The 13,150-nt window shown below is 41.3% G+C and overlaps 1 protein-coding gene across 4 annotated transcripts in view; it reads right to left on the reverse strand.

Annotated features, from left to right (window-relative positions):
- The window catches only part of XPR1 (xenotropic and polytropic retrovirus receptor 1), a 183,880-nt gene that overhangs the window by 2,608 nt on the left and 168,122 nt on the right, over positions 1-13,150 (reverse strand). For all 4 annotated transcript variants that reach the window (XM_085882431.1, XM_085882429.1, XM_085882428.1 and 1 more), the window contains 4 exons: positions 11,873-12,070; positions 1,372-1,547; positions 413-549; positions 5-220 (listed from right to left, as the gene is read on the reverse strand). In XM_085882431.1, the coding sequence (XP_085738557.1) occupies positions 5-220; positions 413-549; positions 1,372-1,547; positions 11,873-12,070 (727 nt within the window). The remainder of the gene's footprint in view (positions 1-4; positions 221-412; positions 550-1,371; positions 1,548-11,872; positions 12,071-13,150) is intronic.

Here is a 13,150-nt window from a genome sequence, read left to right on the forward strand (position 1 = left end):
CAACCTGGGTCGCAGCCGGCTCGAGAGGCTGTAATGGCGTTTCGGTGGGCTTCGTTTCAGTCGACGATTCTTAACACCGTCCTCCTGATCCATCATCTGCTCGAGCAACGTCTGGTCGTCCGAATTCAAGGGTGCTACCGAGATGTCTCGGACGGCACGGAACTCTCCACAATTGTTCAAATGTTCGTTCTCCAGGCGGAAGAAGTTCCATACGAAGCGCCTGTCATAAATGTAAAAGTTTTCTTAGATTGGATAAATAAAGAGCTCAATGATCAAACATACCTTTATTCTCTGTCATTCTCAATTTGTCAGATTTTTAAAACAGTTTATCGATGTTGGCAAGTCACGACTGCTGAAATGGAGACATTGCTAATGGTATCAATAATTTCAGCAACAATCAATCTCTGCCCACCTGAAAACCTCCAAAGGTGCCAAGATGGTAACCAAGATGTCACCCAGGTCAGCAAATCCCATCTCGGGAATCGACATGTTGATGGCCCAGGTGAAGCGTAGCACCGAGTCCCCGAGGATGGCCATGTAGTAATATGCCTGCGGGATGGTACACAAGGGTGATTTACTATTGTACATGGAAAACTAAAGACCAATTGCAGCAACAATTTTTTTTTCTTTGTGAAATTTTCATTAACCACAAAATATTTTACAATGAGTAAAGGGATATGGCTAATCGGTTGATTAGTAAACGTTTGATTAGTTCTGTTATAACCCTCTAAAATGCAAGCTTCTGTTATGTGATGTCGATACAAGTATAAATTGACTTTTATATGATTGTAAATTTGAAAAACATCGCCTAAACAACTAGAAAGACGCTCGGACTTTTATCGCCTTTTCCCCAAGGAAAACTGTGAAGACATACCCTTAGGCATTTGTTTTTTTTTTTTAAACACCAAGCAGCCATATACAATTTGACATTATTCAAAACAAAACTTGACGAACTAACGAGGTGAGCCAGAGGAAAATTAAAATAAAATGAAATTAGAGCAATCCCAAGCTGTAGACCTTTTTGTTCTTGGTCAGAATGTGTGAATGGCTGTACTTTACAAGTGAGACACAGATCAATTTTCAACGGCAGGACATTCAGACATCCAAAATTATAATATCTTCTGTCGGTATTTTACAGTAGAATCCAACATAATTAAATTAGGTTCTTGAGATGTGGACACACTATAATAACCAAACATGCTTGCTCTTCCAGTTAACTATTCACAACCAAATGACTAACAGGTATTCACAGAATGACTCAAAATATCATAAATAACAGTTGGTCGATTGCAGCATCATCATGTAAACAGATTATGCAATTTCCTTTAGTCTTTCTGATCACCATCAACAAAGATCTTTTCCACAGCTGACCTTCTGTGGGTAGACAATCTCCTCCCGCAGAAATGTGTTCTCGCCAGCATTCTTATCAAAGAGGCCCCAGTCCATCTTGAGGTCCCATGTTAGCGTGTAAAACGTGCTGACAAGTGAGGCAGCAAGCCAAAGGTAGAAGTAAACTCGAGCCTCTGTATTTGATGACTCTTCACCCTCTGTTGGAACATATGCCACAAAAACTGTCATGGCAGACGTGCCGTTTAGGAATTATTCCGAATGTGTCGGTGGTGTGTTAATACTGCTCATGATCATCGTTCTTTAATTTTCTGCAAAACATCCATATTCTCTCTGATTTTAATTATTGATAGCACGCACAGTTATGGATCTAGTCACAATATTCAGAGACGGTGTCTGTACTCTTGTTTGCAGCCATATGTTTCAATACTGTGACAACAGCAAATAGGTCATCCATCACAAGGTTACACAAGCTGAAGTTGAGAGAATATTTGATTTGTCAGACGCTGTTAAGTTTTACTATGACTGAGGATCAAATGGATGTTTTTTTTTTTGTGTGTATATACATAAATGAATAAAACACACACATTAAATGTTTTATTATGTGCAAGACAATATGAAGATATCTGCTACAAAGAGATCATCACTAAAGAAGAAACTTAAAATCAAGTCCTTACAACTTCCACATTCAGCTTTTCAGTTCGTTTCATCCCCCTTTTTACCCTTCTGGCATCACCCCAATCCTTCCATCTTTGCCATGTTATGTTGCTCCCCTTTTTTTCCCTTGCTCTTCCCAGCTAGCACAATGGGCATTCATGCACAAACCATGTCACACATCCTGCACAGTAACACTCAGAGCACGAAAGTTCATTCTTTCATCCTTGACCAAAGGTCTATGTTCATGTTATGGAACTTATTTCGCAATCAACCTGCTCCTGGAGCAAATTTCCCCTTATGGTAAGGCTTCCATTGACAATCCCTCCTGCTTTTTAATCTTTACCTCTTATCAGCATGCGCACCCTGCCGTGTCCTTATCGTCCGCTCAACTACACCTACCATCCACTTCCTCTCTGCGACATTAATGCACCCAAACAATCACAACCTACCCCTTTCTCTTGCTTTAAAGGTCCAGTGCAATACAATTTCATGTTTGGTTGAATGAATAAATTTGGTTTCTCTTAAAACGTATTTATCAGTTTTCTTGAATAAAAACTTTGTAACAAAACTGCGAGTATTTCAGATGTGTTTTGTATCCTTCTGTCCCGAACCTGTAGAATTAGTATTTCACTTGGAAGTTGTGGGTTACGATGTGTAAATAAAGGTGGAAAAAGTCTGATTTAATGAAACTTAATTCCAGATTACAAGGAAACAAAAGGTGAAAAATTTGAAAGGGGGTTGCAACATAAGCAAGACTCCAGTTTGTCAGCCATCCGGGCCGCGCCGTCAGTGCGTCTTTCATTTTTCTAATTCCGTTAAGATAACCAACAACAACAACAACACTAAAGTTGTTTCTGAATCGCAGGCACTTCAAACATACATTACAGGGGTGTAGACTTTCTTTAGGCACTGTACATCCGGAAGTGTATCATGGTAGAACTGCAAAGTGCCCATACATGCTCCACAATAGCAATTTTGTCTTCTACTACAGAAAGAGGCAATTAAATTCCGAATTCAGTTGTGAAGGATTGACTTTTCAGCAACAAATATTCACCGATACCATGGATGGTTCACATGTGAACATTTTACAATTGCTTTTACAGCTCCAATAGTGTCCCCCACAGTTAATATATCTCATCACACCCTCACTCATTCCTCCTCATTCCCTCCCTCCTTCCTACTTCCTTCACCCCCCTCCCTCCCCAGATGATGGAAGCTGACAGCCGTGTGTGCGTGTGTGTGTGTGTGTGTCAAGGCGTACATGTTGACCAAGTGCTTCCTACTCCATTTCCCTTTTGTTTTCTGTGATCAGCATGACCAGCAGTATTACCGGCATTCATACATCACTTAAGCCTGGTATTTGCCTCATGGTTAGGGTAGTGGGCTTGGGATCCGAGGATCCTGAGTTCAAATCCCACTCGGTTGTTGAATTAATACCAGGTGGGGTTGACTCTGCCTGTCATCCTTCTGTGGTCTGCAAAATGAGTGCCAGCTTGCTGGTATCTTGTGTCGGAGTCGTGACCCATCCAGGATTGTGCCCAATAGCCAAGGAGACTGCTTAGGCAGCACCAACGCTCTGCACAGAGTATGGTCCCAATGGATGGATGGATACATCATTTCAATGAACAAAATATGCCGGCGTCTGAACAGCATTTTTAATCAATAAAGCTGAGAAATTGTCGGGTTGTTTGGTACATTTTCGCCCTCCACACTCGACTCCTCCCTTAAAAAAACCCTTCCCACTCCTCCTCCCAACCCCCCTTCCTAACTCCCCTCCTCCTCCCCCCCCCCCACTACTGCTCATTTCCCTTCCCTTCCTTTGTCCCATTCCTCACCGTTCTCATTAACACACATGTGGTGCTTATTTACAGTTCACAAAAAGAATACTATAAACACTTTTCAAAATGACCTCTCGCAACTCAGTTTGAACCTCAGCACGCTCGTGCTTGCGTAAATACACTCTTCAACTCTGTCATGCTCTTCTTTAACTCCCTTGTGCTCCATCACGCCCTGAGCATCTTTCTCGCCTTGCTCTGTAAGGCATTTATGCTGCCCAATACATCCACGATGTCAATCACTTCCATTCCATACTGACTGAAGTATCATGTAAACAATGCAGCACAGCCTGGATTAAAAAACAAAGCCGTTCAGGTTCACAGTTTGCCAGAGGTTGAAATAGCGTGCAGCTATCGTGCCAGCAAGATCACGAGCTTAAAAAGATCTGGGGAGTAAAAAATACGAGTCAGCCTCAGGCCAGTCTCAATCAGTGGATCAAAGGAAATAAACCACATGCAAGGCTGACTGATGAAGACAGCCCCATGAGAGTCTTGATAAACCGCACAGAAGGCGGTTTCATGCAATGTTAAATGATAATTGTATACCCTCAACCTTTCCTATAGAATGAGTGTTTGATTGGTCACAACTACAAGAATGACAAACTATTATATCAAAATACTACTTCATTTGACAGTTCTAGCTCAGAATAATCATTTATAAATCAATACCACTTCCCAGTTGTTATTGCCGAGTCTCATCAGGGGTCGCAATGATTGTCATGAACACCCGGTATTTCATAATCTATGTTCTCTCAACTTTCTGTTTTGGGTTCATACATTTATGGCTTAATTGTCTTTACAGCTCCTATTACATCAATGGCGACACGATTCTACATCGAAAAACACTTCTTCAGATTCACTTCCGGACGTTGACGATGCTGAAATAAGTCATGCTGCAATTTCTGAGCGCAGTTCACTGAAACTGTGCGTTGACAATACAGAACAGCATTTCTCTCTAATGCAGTACTGAAACTAGAAGGGCACTCAGTAGGGCACATACCTCCGCTCCGTAATGCCTGATCCATGAGAACATATCTGGCCCAATACATTTTTGAGATATCGTGCTGTATATCGTTTTTGAGCCTGATCTCTCAATGGTGATGAATCACTTTAAAAATTCTAGTAGTTGGATCCGGAGAGTCACCATTGAAATCAAATCAATTTGTCGTGATCACACACCCAACATGTCCACCAAGTTTCATCCAAATCTGCACACAACCTTTTGCGATATCGTGCTATATATTGGTTTTGCCCTATCGCTCAATGGTGAAGAATAACTTAAAAAAACTATCAGATCAAGATCTTCACTAAAATTGAATTAATTCTTCCTTGTCACACACAAAACATGCCCACAAAGATTCATCCAAATCTGTCCACAACTTTTTGAGATATTGTGCTATATATCGTTTTTGGCCCTATCTCTCAATGGTGAAGAATTACTTTTAAAAATGTGTCAAAGTCGGATCTGGATCTTCACCAAAATCTAATCAGTTTGTCGTCACACACCGAACCTATCCACAAAATTCCATCCGGATCCATCCACAACTTTTTTGAGATGTCCTGCACACAAACAGACAAACAAACAAACAAAGACAGACAGAAAGGGGGTGAAAACATAACCTCCTTCACCCTCAAAGGTGGAGGTAACAATCATTCCTCGAATGAGGTCACACGGATTATGCAATCACCTTGGGTTCTGTCGAGAACTTTTAGGGGCAGCAACAGCCTTATTTGATTTTTAAACGTCTCAAAAATCATTGAAACTAAAAACAATGTTCAGTTCTTGGTGTGTTACTTACAATCGATACATATAATAGGCTAATGCCATCTTGTATGTATGTCTGTACGTCTGTCTGTATATGTCCCATTTTGAAACAGAAACGCTCCTTGGAGAGAAAAAAATGATCAAGTAAAAGTTGCTTAAAATTATTCCAAAAGCAACAGGAAAATTGTATTTTTTTTTTTAAATCAGACAAAAAAAAAATATTGAACCCAGGCAGTGTATAAGGTAATAGACTGCTGACTCGATCGCTCCCAAATATATATATATATATATATATATATATATATATGTTTTCTGTTTTGACACTGTATACATCTCTGTGTATAATCATACGCTGGTTTGTCCTTTGGTTTGTTTGTATGAAACACTCCCTTCTACCCATCAAAAGACATCATATGGCCACCATGTTGCTCCTATGCGAAGCCAAAGACATCTTCAGAGTGGTCATTTTGTAAATTGTCATGCCCGAGGGACAAGTTTTCCCTTCAGTGCGAAACGACCAATGGGACAGTTAAAAGGATTATGAAATATCGAAAGGTTGGAGCGGATAGGCATCACACAGGCCTTGTGAAGGTTTAGGCCTTGTGGTTCAGGCCTCTGGTAAGTGCATTTGGAATCTATCCGAGCAATAAAACTACGATGTATGATATAATCACAGACAGTGAACATGTTTCTGCCTCAAACCAGGGTTATTTTGTTTTAAACTTTTGGGAGTGATCGATGGAGCTGTCCGTTTCCGGTTATTTTCTTTTCCAAAACTCGACCACGGACCACACCAAAAAACCCATGTCATTATAATATAAGGGGTCTTTGTCCAAGTACTTCCAGGAATCTTACGACATTGTGAAAGAAAACATCCATCATCATTTACTTTTAACGATGTGTACAAAAGCACGTCGCCGAGGCAGGTGCTACCACGCTTCAGTCAGGTGGAACGTTTGAGCTGACTATGTGACATGCTGGTACTCTCTCTCACCCACCACTCAAAAGGCGGCTCGAGCCCAAGTGCTTTCCGTGCAGATGCTGATCTTTAACGGACGATAAATGACTTAAGCCGTTGGCGATTAGGGCCACTCAAATCACTCAGAGACCAAGTGACTTCATCTTCATGTGCGTATTTACAGTCATGCGCCGCCTAACGACGCCGCCTAACGACGGATCGCATATACGACGGATCTGCCAGCTCTGAAAAAAATAAAAATAAAAAAATGAAAAAAAACGTAACTGAAAAATTCCTATCGCCGAGTGATGTAGCCTTGTATAAAAATAGCACATACAATTATGTTCACTGTACAGTACATAATACCTCATAATGATAATAAACGACAGTGTGGCCCTGTTGTAATGTGATCGTTGAGGTCCATAAAATGTCATCGCGAAAAAAACAGGATCGTGCTAAATCGGGATTCAAGGAAATCGGCTTTCAAACTGAACCAATGTTTGCACGTTAACCTTCTAGCAAGTAAATTACCTTTGAATTGAAGAATTCCGCGAATAAATCGTTGTTGTTAGTCGACATTAAAACACGAATTGGTTTTTAGTGAAGCTTTTTATGTTGTTAAAACAATCGCACTGTTCCGAAAATATATATCACAATTGACAGGTGCTCGTTTCTTCATTTGTAAATTATAACATCGATGCAATGATTACGTATTTATAAAATCCAAACGCTATTTATTTATCTTTCTATAATCGATGCGAGAGGAGATTGTAAGCTGCTGCTAACAACACCGATGGCCGTCATGAACAGCACAAAGGTAAAACTAACGTGTCTTCCATCTCTCTTGGATGCGTGTTACAATTGCCGACAGTATTCAGTACAGTAACATGGTGTACAGGTTTGTATCCGAGGAGCAATAGGCTATACCATATAGCCTAGGTGTGTAGTTTTGTGTAAGTACGATGTTCGAAAACGAAAAAAAAAATGATGTTCGCACAACGACGACGTCGCTTAACGACGCGTTTCTCGGAACGTAACCCCGTTGTTAAGTGGCGCATGACTATACTAAGTAAATAGCAATGCTATTGCTGTTTTGATTGCAGCTTCTATGTTCTGTGGGAGGGTAGAGGTGGGGTTGAGGATCTGTTGTTGGGGGAGGGGTGTTGTGGAGTAGATGGAGAAGAGTTAAGGAGTTGTGGGGGAGGGGGTTGGGTTGTGATGGTGGTGGGTGGGTTGAGGGGGAAGGAGGTTATGTTGTGGTCGGGGGTTGAGGAGTTGTGGTGGTTGGGGGGGGGGGGTTGAGAAGCTGTGGTAATCAGGGGGGTTGAGAAGTTGTGGTGGGGGAGAAGCTACTGAATATTTGGGGTTTGACAGGGGGAGGTTGAAGACTTGGGGTTTGGAAGGGGGGGGGAAGTTGAAGACTTGAAGACGCATTTTACATTGTGCAAGTGTTGCGCGGGTTCTTGCTCGGTTGCTAGGGGTATATATATAAAATAGGATAATGCTGTCTGTTGGCACCCTCCCCCCACCCCCCAAGAAACACATAAATATGGTCATCATAGAAAAACAATTATTAAGTAAAAGTAAAAACTTCAAATTAATGCAAACCTACAGGCAAACCACCCACAAACTATAAAGATAGGGGCAATACCCCTGGGCACTCACCTGGTAGCGGCTGGATAAGATAACCAGGAAACCACTAGTAGGCATGGATGGCCCACAAAATATGTAACGGAGAAGAAAGTAAATACCTATGGATTTGTTTTAAACGCCGTGAACAAACTTTGGTACATCACAGGTGATAAAGGTTGTGGTCAAGTTTCATCGAAATTGTGTGTGTAGTTTCTGAGAAGAAAGAAAATACATATTTTGGGGGTGGGGGGGGGCAAACCACCCACAAACTCCTTCCGTAGACCCCTCAGACCCCAATTAAATGTGTAGTTTCAGAGAAGTTGCAAGTATTTACGGACAGGCAGATGGACTGACAACGCGCCATCCCATAAGCTCCCCAGAGCTACGTTTCAGAGGAGCTAAAAACAAAGTTATACGCAAGAGATTGCCTCTTCACGCACATAAAGTGCAGATACTGCATCCTTTAAAACCGATATCTTCCCCGATAGATGGATTGGACAGGGTGGAGCAGTCCTCTGGCATCCAGTCTCCCAATGTGATGCCTTTAGACTTCTCGTGGTGTTTTGTCAAGGACTGTTTTTCAAACCTCTGTTGCTGACATTGAAACGCTTCATGCAAGGATAACCAATTGGATCAGCAGTGTGACGAGGGATATGTTGACCAACACGAGGATTTGAGTGGATCATCACTTGGATGCGCTATGTGCCACTAAAGGTGCACATGTTGAAGTGTACTAAAGAATGCAAGAAGCCTTGTGAATGTGAAAAATGTAAAAAAACAAACAAACAAACAAAAAAACATAATTTTATCTCTTTTGGTTTGGTTGCAATAAAAATTTAAAACGGGAACGAGACTTTGCGGACAGCCGAATACAGTGCTTTTTTCTTCAGCCTTAAATCATCTTTATATAACCATGATAAGTTTATCCAATCAAATTATTTGAAAAAAAAAAATCAATAAGTTGTTAAACTCATTTTACTCTTCTTTTCTTTAAGTGCCTGATGCATACATTAACTCAAGACATTCCTGATTAAACCTCTCATTTTAAACTCTTTCAACCGGTGCAAAAATAAAAGGCTTCCTTTTTAATTTTATTTCCTGTGGTGGTATTTTTACCATGGGCTTATAGTTTATATTCCTGGTGTTGGCTTAATAGTTAGGGTGACGGGCTTTGGATCCGAGGGTCCCGAGTTCAAATCCTGCTCAGCTGTTGAATTAATACCAGGTGCGGTCGACTCGGCCTCTCATCCTTCCGAGGTCGGCAAAACGAGTGCCAGCATGGTGGGATACTGCGTCGGAGTGGCGACCCGTCCAGGATTGTGCCCAATAACCAAGGAGACTGCTTAAGCAGCACCAACGCTCTACACAGAGTATGGTCCCAATCTCCTCCTTTTAGTTTATTGTAATCATCCAATTTTTTTATTTTGCACTGGACCTTTAATGTGTTGCCTCCAACCTCCAACATTTTAATTTCACATATCCAGTTAGAGTAATGTCTCCCGACAATGTTTGTTTAACAAAACCTTTGCTGCCAATTCATACATCTCTCTTTCTGGTTACTCTCTTCTGTACTTTGACAAAACTAACTTTTGACATGGTGGCAGTGTTGCTGTCAATGTCAAAAACTGTCCCAATGGACACACTCTCACCACATGGAGATTTTCTAACTCACATTTGGATGCGTGAACCCAAACAGTTCACACATCTAAATCCTGCTCCAAAAACAATAACTTTTTATGCAGCCGACCATCTATTTATGCATGTGGAAAACAAACATTCAATGGTCTGATTCTGCAGAGAGCCTTCCAGGGGCAGAAGCAGCTTCTGACTTGTAGTTGGGAAAAATGCAACTTCTGACGAGGTTCACTGCCAAATGCAGTGTCAGTTGCTGCACTGCTAACCGCAGTATCAATCAACCTACAGGTTTCAAAAGCCCTTATGGTAATGCCAGCCTACTACCCCCCTCTTGGTAAAGGAATCGATCTGTGTCGGTGTTTCTGGCTCACTACTTTGAGCATGTCTTCCTATCTCGGAAAGTCTCAAACTCTCACTTGGTCTTCAGAAGGGGAAACTGCATATTGCCCAAATTTATTTCTGCAGTTAGCCACTGGGAGAATTGAAGTCACTGGTGCTTCTTCACCTCATGATGAGCAACATACAACCTATCTTGGGCATATTTCATTCATCCAAACTCCAAAAAAACAAAATATATGGCTAATGCTTTCAGATTCTCACTGTATATCTAAATCCTTTCTCAAAAGGTTTTCCTTCTTTTTTTGTTTTTTTTCCTTTTCATTTTTTTTATTTATTCATAGTTGAGAGTCGTGGAAGAGCGAGGATTACTATACTGAACAGATCAGGAAACAGCAGGACAAAAGGAACAGTTGAGAGTGGCGGTGGGGTGGGGGGGGAGGGGAGGGCAACAGCAGAGTTGAAGGCCAAGGTAGTGGCAGACTTGGACAAACAACAAACATGAGGAGGAATGGGGGGCAGGAGAGGATGCATGGGGTGGATAAGATGGATACAGAAGGAAACGCTCAGGAGGGAAACATGGAAATTTGAATGCGTTGGGATTTGGGTGGGGTGAGGGATTAACAGGGGTAGTAAATTTCATCGTTTTGGATTGGGGATGATCTAAAATATTGGTGAACAACTGTTTTGAAGACTTGAAGGGAAGAATGAGATTGAAGAGAATGTAGAAATTGGTTCCACAGGCAGGAGAAAAGAGGAACGAATGAGTGGAGGTGAGCAGTGATCCTGGTTGGATAGTTTCACCAGAAGGGGGTTGATGGTGGACTGTGTGTGCCTGCAGAAACCTGGTGGGTGGGGAGGGGGGGCCAAAGCAGGGAAAAAGCAGAGGGTGCAAGACCAGAAAGGAGGCGGTAGAAGACGGAGAGACCACTGACCTGTCTGCGATGGCGTAGTGATAGACCCATACCCAGCTTCATCGTGGGAGATTCCAATAATCTTGAAGACCTTGGTTTCCCTGGCATCAAGTTGAGCAAGGTGTTTCCACAGCATCAAGCATCAAGTTTTGTATGCCATTCTACAATGGTAAACAAAACCTTCATTCAAAGTGCCACAGAGTGTGGCTCCCCCACTATAACCCGTTAGTGCTGCTTCTCTCACCTTACCTTCCTATTTAATCTAGGGCCCTCCGTGTCAAAAGCATCTCTCAACAGGAATTTGTCTCAATATCTGCTTTTCATTCGGATTGTGGTCTTATTATCTTTCCTTCGATCCTGCTCCTTCTATCCTCTTATCTCTTCAACAATCAACCATGTGCCTCCAGGTTTCATAGGTTCTATGCAAATGCAATGCAGTAGTTTTCTACTCAAGTCTCAACTTAATGTTCACCTCCATTCATTTGTCCCATTTTCTTTCACCCGTGCAAGTCTTCCCAGGTTATTTATGCTTTTCCCTCCAGTCATTCAAGATTGCAACTCAGCCCACCAGAGTCTCTCTGGTTTCTACAACTGAGCGTTAAATACTCACCAACCCCCTGCCTCCCTTGTCCATCCATTGACATTTCACACCAGCTATACAAACATCTTGTTATATTATAAACAGGAAATCAAGTTATTATATTTATGTGCCCCCATAATCATTATCTAGCTTTGCAAATTCCAACGTTAAAGGTACGATGAGAATAAAAGATCAGGATCCAAAGTAGCTTACGCTTGCTCAAGCTGTACAAAGCTGCAAAAGCGACGACAAAGAAGACGGTAGAGTATTTGCCAGCATTGAGAAGGTGAGGGAAAGCACGCCGGCTATCATGGTAACGCCGCAGGCATTGCGCAAAGCGTATCCAGGCTGGAATGCACTGGATAACTGCACGCAGGCCATAGGAGTAGCTGTTGCAGATGCTGTCAGTTCCTGTATGCAAAAACAAAATACAAATACGCTGCTCAATCTATTGTTAGATATCTGAAATAGAATATGTTAGGTGCTCGACTTAGAAGTGAATATGTTAGTTCGGCGGAGGCCGAGCGAAGTGGAGGCCGTTTGGTCCTGAAAGGTGAAAAAACCTTGCAAACCGTGCCTACAGAAAACAGACTTTGTGGAACGCTGGCTGCATTTTCCTTCCAATCATCATGAAACTTTGTGAAAAATGATTCATAGGTCGATGCTCCTATACTGAAAGTTTTGAGTCAATCGCTAAAGCGGTTGAGGAAAAAATTAATTTTAAAGCGAATAAACGTGAAAAGTGATGGCAGAAGAGAAAAAAATTAAACAAAATAAAAATAAAAAGAGAAAGGCCTTGGTCGACATAACACAACATGGTCAAGTGTTGTTGTGGATGCCTATTAGTAATAAAAAATATTTTTGGTGGTGAGCATTCAACCAGTGCAATACTGCAGTGATGGCTATCAAATCTAGAATGTGGACATGGTGAACATAGAACTTTCTTTTCCAGATCACTTTACTACAGTCATGTCATGAGGAACAAATCAATTTGAAAGGCACACAGTAATGATAATGAAAAATGGGGGGGGGGGAGGGGGGAGGGAAATGACAAATGAAATAAATATTCCTACTTGCACAACAACAACATGTGTGGAATATGCAAAAAGTTCTGAAAACATGACACAATCATCCAAAAAAATAACAGAAACAAGTAGGTATGTTCAAAGTACACTGCCCCATGCCAAATAAATAAATAAAATGGAATTGGGAATTGGGCAGGAGCGGTGTACAATAATTGAGTGATTAATTGCACAATTAAAATAAACAAATAATAATCGTAAAATAATTAATTTCGTAATCAATTTAGCTAATAGCATACCAAAAGCACCACTGTTTCATCCGGATCTGTAACTTTTTGAAAATTAAGCAATTCATTGAAAAATTAATTAATTGATTCATCAATAAATCAAAAATACCATTTATAGCCAAATCACTCGTTCACCGTCATGTCCAAATATCAGCTTCCGAGCTCAAAAGGTGCCGGAGATA

Source organism: Eptatretus burgeri, chromosome 5 (assembly GCF_056783735.1).
Source record: "Eptatretus burgeri isolate ZD-2024b chromosome 5, Ebu_testis_v1, whole genome shotgun sequence".
NCBI classification, from domain to species: domain Eukaryota; kingdom Metazoa; phylum Chordata; class Myxini; order Myxiniformes; family Myxinidae; genus Eptatretus; species Eptatretus burgeri.